Raw genomic sequence first — 19,093 nt, forward strand, 5'->3', positions numbered from 1 at the left:
GGTAGCAGGTGTTTTTCTTGGAATGCAGTGTTCTTCCGCCATTCAAAACGCTTTTTGTTATAACCAAAACACTTTGTTCCAAAATGAATCTGGCTTGTCTAAATGAGCATTTGCATACAACAAGCGACTGTTTGTGGCACGAGTACAGAAAGGGCTTCTTTCTCATCACCCTGCCACACACATGTTCTTTGTGCCACCTGCGCTAAATTGTAGAATGATGTATAGATACACCATCTGCAGCAAGATGTTCTTGCAGGTCTTTGGAGGTGATCTGTGGGTTGTCTGTAACCATTCTCACAATCCTGCGCATAGGCCGATCCTGTATTTTTCTTGGCCTGCCAGACCTGGGTTTAACAGCAACTGTGCCTGTGGCCTTCCATTTCCTGATTACATTCCTTACAGTTGAAACTGACAGTTTAAACCTCTGAGATTGTTCAGTATCATGGTTTAGGGGAAGGCTATAAAACTATCTGTTTTCATATCTTTTGAGAGTTGCTCTGAGGTTCCCATGCTGTCATTCTTCAGAGGAGAGTCAAAGAGAAGCACAACTTGCAACTGACCACCTTAAATACCTTTTCTCATGATTGGACATACCTGTCTATGAAGTTCAAGGCTTAACAAGCTAATGCAACCAATGTAAATTGGTATTGAGCAGTTACATGCATTCAAATCAGCAAAATTACAAGGGTATCCAAATTTTTTCACAGCCAGCTTTTCACATTTGATTTAATTTCATACAACTAAATACTGCTTCACTAAAAATCTTTGCTCGGAAAACTACCCCAGTGCTCAGATGTTCCTAGGAAATGAGACATACCACTGTTATCTTTTTTTGTTGAAAGCAAAGTAAATTATTATGCAGGCTGAGAGGGGTTCCCAAACTTTTTCATATGACTGTATATAGTATTATTTTTGGCCCTCAATAAAACTGAATTTGAAACCACTGATCTAATATATATCGTCAGTTTTTGGATGTTCGGTTGTCTCAAGTTAAGGCTCTTGATAGCATTTGAAGAAAAAAAAAAAAAAAGTACTTAAACTAAATTTTAAACAAAAATCACTGCTGTTCTAGAAAACTTGAAAAATTGTAATCCCTTTACAGTACCTGTGAACTCTTGGTTCGTGTTCAACTGTGGATTCTTTGTTTTCTGTACTGTCAGGCAAACCATTTGCTGTTAAAGGAACTGACAAAGAAAATTTTGTCCGATTCACTGGCCTTGGTGTTCCAGGACCATTTATATTAATCCTTAAAAAAAACAAACAGGACAAAGTAGTTAAGTAATGGAGTGTTTATGCACATTAAAAAAAATTCAGTCTTTTTGTTGAAGTATAAAAACCATAACCAGAAGTATAAAATAAAACAAGGACATTAGTAAAATTCTGTTATTAAAGTACACACTGCGGACTTTAAGGGCATTCACATGCATTTCAGTCACACCATGTCTCTGGTGACTCTTTCTATGAAGTCAGTAGACGGAATAGGAGAGGATGGGGGGGGGGGGGGGGGGGGGGTCATGAGGTCGCTGGAAAGGCGTGTGTGGTGCTCCTGATATCGATGCAAAAGGACGAAGGTCCAAGTCTTTAGAGTCCTGGTGCTTCCTGTCTTGCTATATGGTTGTGAGACATGGACGCTATCCAGTGACCCGAGACGAAGACTGGACTCCTTTGGTACTGTGTCTCTCCGGAAAAATCCTTGGGGTGCCGTTGGTTTGACTTTGTCAAATGAGCAGATACTCATGGAGTCCCGAGTCACATTACCTGCACTGTGAGGGAGCGTCAGTTACGGCACTACGGCCATATGGCGTGTTTCCCCAAGGGTGACCCAGCTCTTAAGATCCTCATTGTTGGGGACCAGACCAATGGGTTGCCCACGTAACACCTGGCTGCGGCAGATAGAGGGTCATATCCGGAGGGTGGGACTGGATGGCGTGTCTGCCTGGGGGGTTGCAAACCGGGATCCCGAGTTGTTTCGTTGTGTAGTGTGTGCGGCAACGTACTGTACCAATGCATGCTCCCCAACTTGACCAGGTGCTGAGTATCTTCTTGGGTAATGCTCTGCTAAGCCACTAATGTAGCCAGTTTCACCTGCTCCTTATTTTGGGGGCTTGTCCTCTTATGCTTTCTCTTCAGCATGCTCAATTGGATTTAAACTACATGACTGGTCTGGCCAGTCAATAATTTTCTATTTCTTAGCTTGTTAGCTCCTGTGTTGCCCTTAGCAATAGGTTTGGGATCATGACCTTGTTGTAAGATGAAACACTGTCCAAAGGGTTTGGAGGCATTTACTGGAACTTGAGCAGATAAGAAGTTTCTATACACCTCAGAATTCACTGTGCAGCTATCTCCAGCTGTTATCAATGAAAAGAAGTGTGCCAGTACCTGTAGCATTCAGGCATGCCGAAGCCATAACACCCCATCCACCCACCATTGTTAACAGACAAGGCGGTGTGCTTTTGATCTTGGGCAGTTCCTTTTCATTTCCACACTTTGCTCTTGCCATTACTATGATACAGGTTCATCTTTGTTTTGTCTGTCCACTTGACCTTTTTCTAGAATTCCATAGGCTCAGTGAAATTCTTTTTCCACAAACTATAATCTGTTTATCTGGTTTCTGTATCTAGCTAATAGTCTCCTGCTTGCAGTGTGGCCTCTGTATTTTCGTATACAAAGTCTTCTGTAGATAGTAATCTCTGGCACATACAGTGGTGTGAAAAACTATTTGCCCCCTTCCTGATTTCTTATTCTTTTGCATGTTTGTCACACAAAATGTTTCTGATCATCAAACATATTTAACCATTAGTCAAATATAACACAAGTAAACACAAAATGCAGTTTTTAAATGATGGTTTTTATTATTTAGGGAGAAAAAAAATCCAAACCTACATGGCCCTGTGTGAAAACGTAATTGCCCCCTTGTTAAAAAATAACCTAACTGTGGTGTATCACACCTGAGTTCAATTTCCGTAGCCACCCCCAGGCCTGATTACTGCCACACCTGTTTCAATCAAGAAATCACTTAAATAGGAGCTGCCTGACACAGAGAAGTAGACCAAAAGCACCTCAAAAGCTAGACATCATGCCAAGATCCAAAGAAATTCAGGAACAAATGAGAACAGAAGTAATTGAGATCTATCAGTCTGGTAAAGGTTATAAAGCCATTTCTAAAGCTTTGGGACTCCAGCGAACCACAGTGAGAGCCATTATCCACAAATGGCAAAAACATGGAACAGTGGTGAACCTTCCCAGGAGTGGCCGGCCGACCAAAATTACCCCAAGAGCGCAGAGACGACTCATCCGAGAGGTCACAAAAGACCCCAGGACAACGTCTAAAGAACTGCAGGCCTCACTTGCCTCAATTAAGGTCAGTGTTCACGACTCCACCATAAGAAAGAGACTGGGCAAAAACGGCCTGCATGGCAGATTTCCAAGACGCAAACCACTGTTAAGCAAAAAGAACATTAGGGCTCATCTCAATTTTGCTAAGAAACATCTCAATGATTGCCAAGACTTTTGGGAAAATACCTTGTGGACTGATGAGTCAAAAGTTGAACTTTTTGGAAGGCAAATGTCCCGTTACATCTGGCGTAAAAGGAACACAGCATTTCAGAAAAAGAACATCATACCAACAGTAAAATATGGTGGTGGTAGTGTGATGGTCTGGGGTTGTTTTGCTGCTTCAGGACCTGGAAGGCTTGCTGTGATAGATGGAACCATGAATTCTACTGTCTACCAAAAAATCCTGAAGGATAATGTCCGGCCATCTGTTCGTCAACTCAAGCTGAAGCGATCTTGGGTGCTGCAACAGGACAATGACCCAAAACACACCAGCAAATCCACCTCTGAATGGCTGAAGAAAAACAAAATGAAGACTTTGGAGTGGCCTAGTCAAAGTCCGGACCTGAATCCAATTGAGATGCTATGGCATGACCTTAAAAAGGCGGTTCATGCTAGAAAACCCTCAAATAAAGCTGAATTACAACAATTTTGCAAAGATGAGTGGGCCAAAATTCCTCCAGAGCGCTGTAAAAGACTCATTGCAAGTTATTGCAAACGCTTGATTGCAGTTATTGCTGCTAAGGGTGGCCCAAGCAGTTATTAGGTTCAGGGGGCAATTACTTTTTCACACAGGGCCATGTAGGTTTGGATTTTTTTTTTCTCCCTAAATAATAAAAACCACCATTTACAAACTGCATTTTGTGTTTACTTGTGTTATATTTGACTAATGGTTAAATGTGTTTGATGATCAGAAACATTTTGTGTGACAAACATGCAAAAGAATAAGAAATCAGAATGGGGGCAAATAGTTTTTCACACCACTGTACACATCTTCCTCCTGAAGAGTGTTTCTCAGATCTGTTGGACAGGCGTCTGGGGCTTCTTTATAGTGAGAATTCTTCTGTCATCAGCAGTGGAGGTCTTCCTTGGCCTATCAGTCCTTTTGCAATGAACTTACCATGGAGTTCTTTCTTCTTAATGATATTCCAGACAGTTGATTTAGGTAATCCTAAGGTTTTGCCAATGCCTCTATTCTTGTTTTCTGGTCTCATAATGGCTTCTTTGACTTCCACTGGCAGAGCTCTTGTCCTCATGTTGAATGATAGCAACTACAGACTACAAGTGTAGTCTATGAGTATAAGCAACCCTAGGTATCTTATGCCTGCACTAATGAAGCAATTAAACACACCTAAGTAATCACAAACAACTGTAACACTAATAGTCCCAAATATTTGATACCCTGAAATGGGGGGTTGGAGGGTCTCATACATAAAAAATTTGGTCATTTCTACATGGTGTGACTGAAATGCATGTAAACACCACTAAATTAAAGTCTGCAGCGTGTACTTTAATCTAGTCTGAATTGTTTTGATTTGAAATTTTAAACTGTAGGGGAGAGAGGTAAATCAAGGCAAATATGTGCCTCTCTCCCAAACATTATGGAGGGAACTGTAAATGCAAATATAAAAGTCTGAAGTTTAAAATATAAATATACAAAGAGAATATCAACTTACCTATCAGAATAACTTGAGGAATTAGCAGGAAACATTACTCCATTCATTCTGTTTAAATTAGTTGACCCATTTTTTCTATATGAAAAAAAAATGTATTAATTCTGATAAAAAGAAATCTTGACAAAGTTGCAAAAACAAAAAATCATGTGGACATACACTCCATTTTCATACTTTTTTTTTAATAACAGGTAAAACTTTACAACTTGCTCTTAGCCAAAGTACAGCATTTAAAATGTAAATGAATTTAATAATTACTGAAGCTGTGAGCTGTTTTTCAATGTAATTTATTACTGAAGATCCCAGCCAAACATGGAGAATTCTACTAACACGTACATTAATAGTGATAATAAATTCAAATTCAAAATATCAAGGACATGTAGAGAGGACATGCTAAAATTGAGATGGTTCAGTGCTTTTGTTGGATATGGTCCTAGGAGACAGGTTAAATAGTTGTTCAATCTAATATCTGAAGAAAAAAAACCAAATACTCTGAGAATAAATTTAAAAGGTTTACAAAAAAACTTATATGGATATACCTTTTGCAACAAAAATGGTACTGCCGTGTATAAACTCTCAAATTTGTATTGAAAAACCATCAAAAAAATGAATGAATATAGATTATTTCTCCAAATTATAAATTAGGCTTACAAGAATAGAATAAAGAGAAGACAGGCTCAGAAGATCAAGTAACCAGAAGGATCACAGATTGCAAACAGAAATGATTGATAAGAAGGAACAGTTGAAGCAGGAAGAAAGGTTTCATGTAATTATGCAGGTGATTTTTAAAAAAGTCAAACACACAAATAATATTTTTTATTAATACTGACCTCCGCTACAAATCACATTGTAAAGCTTCCGAGAGCACTAAGTGGTAAGTGTGGGACTCTTACTATGAATAAATGAAAAAGTGCGACTCTTTTGAACATATTTTCTGACATTACTTTATCTGCTTTGTTTTTGGCCCAGTACTTAAATGAAGGGATTATTTATTTACTAAGCTGTGCTGTAAACGTAATTTTACCTTGTAAGATGGTATTGTTACTGGTTTGTTATAACCTTGGGCATGAGATGTGTAGCTTCTGCTAACCATCAACCAAAGGTAATGTCTTTTTTCGATATTCTATAAACAAACTGCAGCAGAGTTGTATGACATATCTGTCTGAAGTCAATGTACTTGAATCTCTGAAGGCACAAATTCGAATAAAGTGATGACTTGCTGGGTTCAACCTTGGATTATTTCTTTACCTCCACATTAGCTCAATCAGGAAATTTAAAGTTTGCTTGAATGTTTCAGCTTTAGTGCATCTCACATATGAGAAACATTTATTGCCATTATCTAATCTTTCAAACTCCCAGGCCCTCCTTATGTCTTAACTTTGAATATAATGTGGGTCATCCAAATGATTTAACTTTTCTCTGTTACAAGTAAAGGAAGTTGTTCCTCTAGAGTTAACTATTGTATAATGTGATCTGTAGTGAAGATTATATAAAAAAATTAAACCTCCCTAAAACTCACTTGTTTAAAAGACAGTATGTTAAATATTTAAAAACTGAAGGAGTGCAGATAGGTCAATGAGCTACTTTGGTTGAAGTACTCCATTTTACATTCACATTTGTGCACAATTTAGTTAAAATATACTGCCTAGAACTCTGAACAAATACAAATCACTCATCTGTATTTAAAGCAAACTGGACTATGGGAACTCAAGGCTGACAGTTTATAATTTAGATTGTTAATTTGTTAGCCAATCCATTCTTCTTTTTCCGTTCTTGCTAAAAATGACCTTTCACAAATTTCACCTGAACAGTTAGATTTCAATTTTATACAGTTAGTAAGGTAATATGCATGAACATTTGTCAGATGAAGTTTAAGAATCTTAAAGGGACACCCAGCATTGGGCTACCAAAGAATGAACATCAGTATCGGAATATAATTCAAATCTACATTAAAAAAAAAAAATCTCTTATTTGAAGGTAAACACTGACATTCGATTGTAAAAGATTAAAAAAAAAAAAATCACTAATTTCGGCTTTGCGTTACTCAAGATATCATAGGCTGCAAAACTTGTGTTTTCCATGTTAGGTGCACATCATTTCCACAATAATCATCTTTATAATTTTTAATTGTTAGTTTGTATTGGCATTTAAAAAATAGATTTTTCTACCACACTGCTCTGCATTTTGGTGAACAGGTGTACTAACACCACATTCTAAAACCTTCTCCAGCACATTAGAAGTATCATTATGTTTCACTCTTGAATTAGAGATCCCTGATCATCATAGCAATCTAAAGCTCTAGTGTCCTTTCACATTAAACATATCTTGAATTAGAGATCCCTGATCATCATAGCAATCTAAAGCTCTAGTGTCCTTTCACATTAAACATAGTAACTACAGTTTTTCTTTCTTTCATTATAAGGGCTTTAAAGTTGCCATTTTAAACAGCATTTCAGGAAAGCATACTTAGCTACCTCAACCAACACGTCTTTTCGAGGTTGCTGGCTTGACACACATTCCTAAAACAAATGCAAAAATGAAGGTTACATGTGTTATATTTTTACTGAAGGGGAAAGAGAATTCCATTTAGGTTAATCCTGTCTGCTGCTCCACACTCTTGTTCTGCCTTTACCAAGGTGTTTTTTTTTTTTTTTAAAACTTTAACCGATTTGAACTTTTTATTTATTTTTTTTAAAAACTTAGGTGCAGAATTTAAGTTCCGGTTATTGAAAGCATATGCCAAATAAAAAAATAAAAGAATATTTAAAGATCATTAGAATGAAACATTTAGTACTTTCATTAACTTCTTTTGTGAAATACAAATAGACTCAATAGGCTACAACTTCTAAAATACAGATGGCACCGACTTCACAACATTTGCAACGGTGGAAAGGAGCAAAGCGGAGAGGACGGGGTCAGGTGCAGGGACTACAGTAATGCATGCATATAAAGTGCTTAATTAATCATGAGTGATTTTGTATGGGTTTGAAATATGCATTACAGGCATGTATGTATGACTTAGCAGCCCATTTAATGTGTACCTGCTGAAAAGGTATTTTATGTATGCAAGAGTCATCATAAAAAAGGTCAGATTTATGAGTGTAATACAATCCAGGCCATCTCCACACTCCTTGGCACGTCAGCCTGGGTTCTAAGATCTCTTACATTTTGAGTGAGAAAGGTACTTCTATACCTCCTTATTATATTCCTCCACTTTGGATTACCTCTACATCTGCCTAAAGTGATGACTCCAAGAAGAACTCATTTGTACCATTTTTAAATTTTGGCAATTGCCAACAGACAATAGCTATACAAGATTGTATGAAAGCAAACCTGTTACTGGTTTAAAATAACAGTTCAGTCCCATTTTTGTGAGTAAAAAAATTCTTCCCTTGTGTATTGGTTTTACACAAAAAAAAATACTAAAAACAATTAACCTCTTTCCTTGATCATTAAATATTTTAGTACCAGAGCGGCAGCAACAACAGTTATTACATTATTTATTAAAAAAAAAAACCTCTCAGCTCTGGTTTTGTGCACAGTCTTCCAAGGTTGAAGTTGACATGTTAGAGGTCAGTTTTTGAACAAATTTGACCTATCCTATAGCCTGTTCAACCCAAAAAGTACTGTCCATTAAAAAGATCTACGATGTTAGTATCGGGGAACTACTAGATTAAAGGGCATTTAATAAGTGACCTTGTTAGTTAGGGGGATCACAAGATCCCTTCATGGCTGTTCCCAATTATACAAAATGGTTCCCTTTTAAGGATGGTGACAATGAATAAACACAGGAAAGCAATTTGGACTCATTTTGGTTGAGAAATTACTCTATTTCTTACCTTTCAGGTAGTAGAAGAATAAAACAACTGGTGAACTGACTAAGCAAAATGATTCCAGTGAAGGATATAAAACTACTTTTACTGAGAAAAACATTTTTAGTAACTACTGCTCAGGAGGATATTTTACACACCGAATCAGTTTAAGTGTACAGCATTCAAATTTGCCAAATGTACACACTGAAATGCAAATAAACACTAATACATCAAAAGATGCATTTTAATTTAAATGATTCTGGCATGATCATGTTTAATGGAAGAAAATATAAAATTTTACTTACTCTGAAGAAGGATACACACAGCTCACAACCATGACATTCTTAAAGAAAAAAAGAAAAGTGCAAATTAGTAATTGCTGCTACAAATGTCCTGATAATATCCCAGTTTATATCAATATGATGGTAAGGAGAGATCACTTCAAATGATCATACAATAACATTTATACTAGAAACTAGCTATGTTACCCAGCATCGTTTGGAGAAAATCTCAATAGGTGCCATTGGTTAACTGGGTGTAGTAGAATTACTATGTGACTGTTTTCCTGTGTCTTTTTTTTTTTTTTTTTTTTTTTTTTTTTTTAAAAACAAAAGGCTAACATTATTGGAAGACAATGTGGTGTAGCAGTTAAGGCTTTGGACCTAGGTTTTCAAACTGAGGTTGTGGGTTCAGATGCTGCTTTGGACAGTGTGTGACCACAAGTCATTTCATCTGCCAGTGCTCCAACTGAAAAAAGAAACCTAACTAATTTGATCCCAAATGTTGTAATTCAAATAATAAATAAAAAAAAATGATTATGTCACTTGAGCTGCTTACTCTTGAATATGCTATACAAAATTGCCTAAGAGTAAAATAATCCTGCAATAAGATCAATTCCTGATTTTCCTAGTGATTTGGCTTTTTTGATGGTTATTGCAAAACAACTTTACAGGCAAGTGTCCTTCTGAACTGAAACAGTCAGTAGGAATAATGAGAATGTTTGGTATATGATTATTATATGGTTTATGATATTCTTTTGTTCATGCCATTTACTCAAGTACAATATTTCTTTTCATATTTTTTGTCAGTTCAATGTAGATCTTATTTAAAGTCTGCAGATGTAAATGAATATGCAAAGCAGTGTTTGAAGTGTATATACTTAAGTGCCGATAAACTATATGTTACGCTGATGTGTTAACCTGAAACATGAGGAATGCAGTGTACTTTTCCATTAGAAATTTAAATGCCACTGTACAAGGACAATTAAGACCTCCACAGGCCCTTGGGTAATTTAACAAATAGATCTCTTAAGCAGAGTTGGATCTCATTTAACAATTTATGTGCGGGCACCCAACTGTGGTGGTATTCAAGCGGCCCATCAATCACTTCTGCTAAATCCTTCATTTACATAAAGCACACTCTCAGCATAATATTAATCAATATCAACTAAAACAAACGTCAGTTAGTTTTCTTTTTTCTACAACGTCAAGATGTTTGAGATTTTGGGGGTATTTAGTTTCATTGCCCCTAAATACTTGCATCAAAATATTCCAGAGCCCTATAAAATGACCTTCAGCAGGCCACTGGTGTGAATGTCTCTGGCCATATAATCAGAAACAGACTTCATGAGGGTGGCCTGAGGGCTCATTGTCCTATAGTGGGCCCTGTGCTCACTGCCCAGCACCATGGAGCTCGACTGGCATTTGCCACAGAATACCAGAATTGTCAGGTCCACCACTGGCACCCTGTGCTTTTCACAGATGAGTGCAGGTTCACCCCGAGCACATGTGTCAGATGTGAAAGGGTCTGGGCAAGCCATGGAGAATGTTATGCTCCCTCTAACATCTTTCAGCATAACCGGTTTGGTGGTGGGTCACTGATGGTCTGGAGATGCATATCCTTAGAGGAACGTACAGACTTCTACAGGCTAGACAACGGTAACTTGACTACCATTAGGTATCGGTATGAAATCCTTGGATCCATTGTCAGACCCTACGCTGGTGCAGTGGGTCCTGGGTTCCTCCTGGTGCACGACAATGCCCAGCCTCATGTGGCAAGAGTATGCAGGCAGTTCTTGGAGGATGAAGGAATTGATACCATTGACTGGCCCCCATGCTTGCCTGACCTAAATTCAACAGATCACCTCTGGGACATTATGTTTCACTATTTCTGATGCTGCCAGGTTGTACCTCAGACTATCCAGGAGCTCAGTGATGTCCTGGTCCAGAAAGGGGAGGAGATCCCCTCAATACACCATCTGTCGTCTCATTAGGAGCATGCCCTGACATTGTATGGCCTACACATGCTTGCATGCATGCCTGACAAACTACAGAGTACGATTTTGAGTTGCTGCAATGAAATTTCAGCAAAATGGACTTGCCAGTTTCACTTTGGCGACGGAGTTGCTGTCTTTCAGCTTCATGCTGTAGCCTTGTTCTTTCTTCTTCCGACTAATCTGGGGCAGCCTTGCCAGCTCTGAGCTTCATGCAGTAGCCTCGCACGTCCAGGCTGGACAGACAGACAGACACACTTCCACTTGTAGACATTTATATACAAGATATATATTAAAAACAGCAGCAGCCCTAGCACTGACCCCTGGGGATCACCACTCTTAACATCAGCCAATTCTGATAAGGTTCCTTGCACCATCACCCTCTGCTTTCTGAATCTGAGCCAATCTTGCACCCATCTAAAAACATCACCCTGAACTCTCACTTTTTAGTCCGATGCCCAACCTCTCAGAAAGCATTTGATAAGGTGCCACATGAAAGTCCAAATAAATAAATCTCATATGTCCCACTTTGATCATACCATTTTGCTGCTTCCTCATAAAATTCCAGCATGTTAGTAAAACATGACCTCCCTCTTCTGAGCCCATGCTGACTGTTCAGAAAACCTCTTGTACTTGCCATGTGCAGCTCAATCTTATCCTTAGTAATTCCTTCCATTATTTTTCCTGAGATGCACATTAAGCCAACTGGCCTATAGTTGCTTAGATCTGCCGGGTCACCCTCTTTGTATAATGGGATATTTGTCATTTTCCAGTCCTTCGGAATTTCCCCAGTGTGCAGTAACTGCCTAAAAATGTGTGTCAAGGGTTTATATACGTACTCGCTAACCTCCCTAAGAGCTTGAGAGTAATTATTATCTAGTCCTGGAGATTTGTTTTATTTCAGCTTATTTAATATGAGCAGTACTTCTCCTTCTACATTTTCCAAATAAATCAGTACCTCCTTAGTAGTCCCATTTACCGCTGGGAGTTTATCTACTTCCTCACTTGTGATGACCTTAGAAAAATGCTAATTAAAAGAAATCCGCTACTTTACAGTGTACACTATATTTTTAAATTCCCCTTTACTATTCCTTCTTGACTGATCTTTTACAACTAAAATACTGAAAGAATCTCTCTGGTTCATCTTTCGCCTTATTTGCTATATTACTCATCAACTGTCTAACTCTTTTAGGGCTAATTTTTTTTTTGTTTCTTTTCTCCCAGGGCTGATTATTTTTCCAAAAAACTAACATTTTTTAAAAAAGAACAAATTGTTTAACATATCAAATCAACAAAAAATATTTACTTTTGACAAATGTTACTGTCTTGCATGTTGTATGAGCCTGCATACTCTATGATTTCACATACATTTTACACAGCAAAGTCCTGCAAAGTCTGATCTCGCTCAAAGCAGCCAATTTCAGTCATTGCCACATTGCACTCCTTACAATATGTGTTGCTTTGGTGCCTATTTTTCAATTGTCTGTTGCTGCACTTTCTCACATATATTGTTAGTGTGACCTGTAGAGAGACAAGTCACCCATTTGCCATCGTGCCATGCCACTGCCACCAAGTTTTCTGCCTGCATGAAAACCGTATTGTCACCTCTTTTCATCTTCTGAAACTTTATGAACTTTATGTATGGCATTATAGCCTGGCTCACCCCATGGGATTTGCTTCTGTTTATTACAGAAGTGAATAAAACTTTGCAGCAGCACATACCTATCACCACACTGCATAACCTGTCCAAAGCCACCAGGGGACAAAACACATTTGGACCAATGCTCCCTGAAGTTATATCACCAGTTCTGTCCCATCTCTATTTGTAATGCCACAGCGCGCTTCATCTCGTCTTTTGTTGTGGGTTTCCACTTTGAAAAACGAGAATGCGATGCAAACACAGCCCGCGATTCAAAAAAATTCTCAGCCTACCTGTTTGTCTCGTCTGACAGTAGCTGAAAAGCAACATCAGGAGAGAGCAGCCTGAAGTATAGCAGCTGGTGATCTGTCGTGTCCAACAGCAAGCCATGCCGTCTTGTAAACTCCGTTAGCCAGATCGGCTCTCAACGGATCAATGTCTGTGTATTTATCCCATGCAAACCTTGCCGTAGATGCATCAGCTGCGCGAAGGCACTAAACTGGCAGCAGATCCGCTGCCGCGGCATCGGCTGGTGTCTGATCAGCTGATGCCGGCTTCTCACTCTCTTGCTCGATCTCCTGATCACTGCCAATAAAATCCGATTCTGAAAAATCAAGAGTCCGACTCCACGATAATGCACAAAACATCGTCTGCCAAGTGTTTTCTTTTCTGCACTTGCTTCGCTCCCCTTTCACATGTCGATGCCATCTTGCCATTGTTTACATTTCGCAACTCACGCACACGCAAGGTTTAGTTGCCGAGTCAACGAGTCTAGCATTCCTCCAAGCACAGAGGGAATGCCTGTGACGTGACAGTGAGATTTGTCACCATTAACAGCTGATTGTCGCCCTCTATCCCTGGATGTCGACTTTCGTCGACATTCGCCTTCAACCCCTCCTGTCAACAAAAGTCGACATCCGCCCTAAAAGAGTTAAGCCTACCTAATATCCTTCATAATGGTTGCCATGTTCCCATATGCCCTATGATTCACATTGGAGTTATTAGTCTTATACCCCCCTTATGCTGTTTTTTCCTATGTAGCTTCTGTTTCAACTCTTTATTAACCTACTGCAGTTTTTATTAAATTTCCGATTAATTCCAAATTTAGGTATGTGTCCTGCGTTACTTGTAAAACAATTTTAAATCAGTTGAAGATTCTTAAAAAAAATGTATTTTAAGGGAATTCATTTTTCTTGTTACTGTACAATAATCCTACATAATTTAATTTTGGTAGTAAAAAATGAACAAGTAAGTTAAAACTTTAATATAGAAAAACAGGTTTCCTGCATCTGGTTATGCAAGAGCTTAGTGTAAAAGTTATATTTAAAGAGATAGAAGGGAAAAAAAAAAATTATATCTATATACATATCTCTATATATCTATATACAGTAATCCCTCCTCCATCATGGGGGTTGCGTTCCAGAGCCACCCGCGAAATAAAAAAATCTGCGAAGTAGAAACCATATGTTTATATGGTTATTTTTATATTGTCATGCTTGGGTCACAGATTTGCGCAGAAACACAGGAGGTTGTAGAGAGACAGGAACGTTATTCAAACACTGCAAACAAACATTTGTCTCTTTTTCAAAAGTTTAAACTGTGCTCCATGACAAGACAGAGATGACAGTTCTGTCTCACAATTAAAAGAATGCAAACATATCTTCCTCTTCAAAGGAGTGTGCGTCAGGAGCAGATGTCAGAGAGATAGAGAAAAGCAAACAAATCAATAGGGCTGTTTGGCTTTTAAGTATGCGAAGCACCGCGGCACAAAGCTGTTGAAGGCGGCAGCTCACACCCCCTCTGTCAGGAGCAGAGAGAGAGAGAGAAAAACAAAGAAGCACAAATCAATACGTGCCCTTCGAGCTTTTAAGTATGAGAAGCACCGTGCAGCATGTCGCTTCAGGAAGTAGCTGCACAGAAGGTAGCAACGTGAAGATAATCTTTCAGCATTTTTAGACGAGCGTCCGTATTGTCTAGGTTTGCGAACAGCCCCCCTACGTCAGGATCAGAGAAAGTCAGCGCAAGAGAGAGGGAGAAAAGTAAGTTGGGTAGCTTCTCAGCCATCTGCCAATAGCGTCCCTTGTATGAAATCAATTGGGCAAACCAACTGAGGAAGCATGTACCAGAAATTAAAAAGACCCATTGTCCGCAGAAATCCGCAAACCAGCAAAAAATCCGCGATATATATTTAAATATGCTTACATATAAAATCCGCGATGGAGTGAAGCCGCGAAAGGCGAAGCGCGATATAGCGAGGGATTACTGTATATCTCATATATATATCTATATATATATATATATATATATCAGAATCAGCTGATCCAGTAACATGTTATCAGTGACCGGTATCAGGAAAAAAAAAACAAAAAAAAACCACACTTTGATCAATGTCCCTAGAGAATACTTTCACTGTAATGAGAAACAAATTGGGACTACTGGTTGGTTACAGTATATTGATGTTCAGTTTTGAATCAGATGTACCCATTAAAAGTAAAAAAGTGAGCACAGCATGCAGTGTAAAGATGCATGAAGAGAACTTAATTTTAATTTAAAAAAAAAAAAAAATTACAAAAGTGCAGAACTTCATATGCTGGTAAAATCCTGTTCTAGTGAATACCACAGTGACAAAATTTTCAGAACAATACACTTTTTGTTGGCCTGAACACATTTTTTATACAGCATCATGTTTAACGGATTTTGTTTTAACAAAATGTAAATTTCAATACAATGAATGTTTTCTCAACCAAAAATGGCCACTGGAGATAATATATGTGATACAAAAAATAAACTCTGCAACAGGCTCTTTCTTGTTCCACCAAAAGAAAGTGACAGTCTGTTGCGAAATTTCTGGTCCTGTTTAAACTCTGACAGTGTACTCGAGGCTTTTCAAATTTTTCTTTGCGATGAACAAAAAAAGGTGACAGTGTCAGTTTATGCTGAAAGAAAAATAATCCTGGAAAAGTTGATTTTGAAATTAAGAAAAATGATGCTGTAAAAGCATTCGGAATCTCACCTTCAACACTGTCAAATTTTCAAGGATCGAAAAAAAATAGACAAAGTTAAGACCAGGTACTAAGACCGGAACAAAAAAAAAAAATTAGTGCATCTGAATTTCCATTAAAAAAATAAAGTTACATCTAATTTTTATCCTGTACTCATACCTGTATTTCTGTTTACAGAGGGGACTGGGCAGTCTCGTGGCCTGGCACCCCTACAGATTTTTTTTTTTTTTCCAGCTTTCTGGAGTTTTTTTTTTTTTTTTCTGTCCACCCTGGCCATCGGACCTTACTCCTTTTCTATGTTAACTAATGTTGTCTTATTTTAATTTATTTTGTCTTTTATTTTTCTTTTCTTCATTATGTAAAGCATTTTGAGCTACTTTTTGTATGAAAATGTGCTATATAAATAAATGTTGTTGTTGTTTAAAAAAAAAAAAAAAGATTACATTTAACATCTCATTTTCAAATTTTTTTATTTATTTATTTATTTTATTTTTTTTTTAAACACAGTTATTGTCAAGGTTGGGTCATACAGTTAGTTGCACGAGAGACAGAAAGGTGAACCCAGGTTTCCAAGGACAATACAGGTACTTTATTACTGTATAGAAAAATCAGGTACAGTCTCAAGCCTTCATTCAAAATAGGAGCTGTTACCTTAGCACTCAAGCACACAACATGTGCTGCTGTCGTTAGTGACGGTGAATCGCCAGCAACCCTGGTCACAACAATATACACATTCCCCCCCCCCTTTTTTTTTTTTTTTTTTTTTTTTTTTTTTAAATAAAATATTTTTATGGTCCCATGATTTTTGTTACAATGGGATTCCACCTGTACTGATAATGCCAATTAATCAAAATGATTGGTAATAAGATTAACACAATTATAAGGTGGTCTTACTCAGATTATGCCATGCTTATAAATAATAAATTTTTTCAGGAAATACAAGCCTGCACATTGTTTACAGATGATTTTGATCACATTTCTTTCAGAGAAAAATTTTTTTTTTTTTTGATGTGTTGCTGTATCCAAGGTTTAATTCACACTAAGCTAAATTTGAAAACCTATCTTTATTCATTTTCTTCATCCATTAACACAGACAGTATTTTGACCACTGATAACTAATCATTTACAAGCACTCTACAAGGTGTGTAAATCTGAAAATTAACTCCCAGATCTATCATACCTGAAGCTGTCCCGAGTGTTGCCGTCACCAAGTTCCCTCTTTTAGGACAGGCATATTTCTGAATTGTCCTTAGTCTTTTGAGAGAAATCCAACACATTTGCAGCGTGCAACCATCTTAGGAGCACATCTCCAGACAGCATATATCTAAGGATCACAGAGGCAAAGAAGGTTCGCCACTACAAAGGCCATCAACCCATAAATAAAAAGTCTATAAATTTGTAAAGCACAATATCTTGACTAAGTGAAAACAAACTGCTTACATTAAACATACTAATGCTCGAATGCTGGGTAAAATTGTTCTACGGATTATTTGCTTCATTCACATTTCACTGTCAGTACAGAGGTGCACCATATTACCAGTAACTACACAAATCTAAGCCCATCTGTAATGACAGCTCATCTGTAATCATAGCTCACTGGCTCCTTAACTTAGTCTCTCATGGAAATACATGTAGAGAAAAGCCAAGCAAAATGACACCTTTTATTGGCTAACTAAAAACATTACAATATGCAAGCTAGTGCTGGACGGTATACCGGTTCATACCGAAAACCGTTTTTAATTTTTTTTATGATATGGATTTTTCTTTTACCGCAACACCGGTTTAAATTGCCTAAATGACGTTCGGAGCGTGGCACAGTGGGAAACTGTTCAAGTGGGGACCTTTTTCACTGCTACACCGCTAAACACAGATTTGTTGCACTAGGGCTCTTTTTCACTGCTACACCACCAAATAGTGGGCTGTAGCATAGGTATGCCGCGCGGTGAAAATGGACAGAGAGCCGAAGTGCCTTGAGATGCTTTAGTTTTAAAAGGTCAGATGTGTAAATACTGTTTCTATACTACTGGATAATACTGCAAGCCAAGTTGTACTTGTTTTATTTGTTTTCAATACAGTGTAATGTACCTGGGTACTGTGTAATAGTGTGACAACATTTTGACTTTATTCTCGACATTTCCACTTTAATCTTGACGCTTATGACGAGAATAAAGTCGACATGTTGACTTTCTCGTAATTTGTCATTAAAGTAGAACATCATGAACTAAACTTCATCATAAATGAATATTTAATTTACTAGATTTTCTCAAACCCCGTCATAAGTTATATAGCACATTAAATGCTTTGTGTTAAGTGATCCGTTCAGAGATGGGCGCAACTCTGAATGGATGGCATAATTAAACATGTATAACGAAGATATTTTTAAAGTTCTGAACACTCCGTGGGCTAAGTTTATAACTAGTTTTAATTCCACAAAGACGTTTATCGTGTGGTGATTGGTTATGTGGTGAAAGAAAAAGGAAGGATAGGAACTGGGGTTTTGGTAGCCTACGTCGGATAGAGACAGCATGCATGCAATAAAGATAGCCCGCTCAGAAGAACATGCATTGAATTCTGTGTTCGTGTCTCCGACCAGCAGATCACAAACCCAACATTTACACAATATTTAAGTTAAACCTGTGCGACAGCTATTCATACATCCAGTTTTTTGGAGCCTCGTCACACCTGCCATAAAGTTCTCTACACTGAACATACACCTGGGGACCCCTTACTGCGAGGGAGCAGCACTACCGCCTCACTACCGTGCATGTGTAATACCGGCTTTAATGCATTTCATCATAAAAATGATAAGTATTTATCTTAGCATTCTAAATTTTCAGAAAGCAGGAATATCATGAAGTGAATGGATTCTGTATGGTGATCGCTGTCTTCTCTTAGTGCGGAGGAAGTCAGTTTAAGAAGCGTAGTGATTAACCACTGGGTCGAGGAACGTAACACAAAGCATTTAATGTGCTGCATTAATTTATGACGGGGTAAATTAAATAATTGATTAAACACTGATTTTAGGAAGTTTAGTTTACGACATTCTACTTTAATTATGAAGTAAACTATGAGAATAAAGTGGAAATGTCGACTTTAATCTCGACATAAACGGCGTTCTCGACATATAGTTTGTTTTTTTCTTCCCAGTATAGCTTAGCTTGAAGCAAGGTCCATATTAATGCAGTTTGCCTAAATGATGGTTCAGTTGGTAAAGATGTCAAAACCAAGTTGCACTTGTATTTTATTTTAATTTGGTGAATGCTGTGTAATGCACCTGGGCTTGAAGTCTTGAAGTAATAGTGCAACTATCAGTAATAATACTATTTATTTTATTGTTATTATTTATTAGTTTAAATATTATG

At 37.8% G+C, this 19,093-nt stretch overlaps 1 protein-coding gene across 2 annotated transcripts in view; it reads right to left on the reverse strand.

Annotated features, from left to right (window-relative positions):
• The window catches only part of LOC114669215 (serine/threonine-protein phosphatase 4 regulatory subunit 2-like), a 101,328-nt gene that overhangs the window by 17,076 nt on the left and 65,159 nt on the right, over window positions 1–19,093 (reverse strand). For both annotated transcript variants that reach the window (XM_028825407.2, XM_051921508.1), the window contains exons 5-7: window positions 9,124–9,161; window positions 5,010–5,084; window positions 1,106–1,246 (exon numbers count right to left, since the gene is read on the reverse strand). In XM_028825407.2, coding sequence (XP_028681240.1) covers window positions 1,106–1,246; window positions 5,010–5,084; window positions 9,124–9,161 — 254 coding nt within the window. The remainder of the gene's footprint in view (window positions 1–1,105; window positions 1,247–5,009; window positions 5,085–9,123; window positions 9,162–19,093) is intronic.

This window comes from Erpetoichthys calabaricus, chromosome 18, assembly GCF_900747795.2.
Source record: "Erpetoichthys calabaricus chromosome 18, fErpCal1.3, whole genome shotgun sequence".
Classification (NCBI taxonomy): Eukaryota; Metazoa; Chordata; class Cladistia; order Polypteriformes; family Polypteridae; genus Erpetoichthys; species Erpetoichthys calabaricus.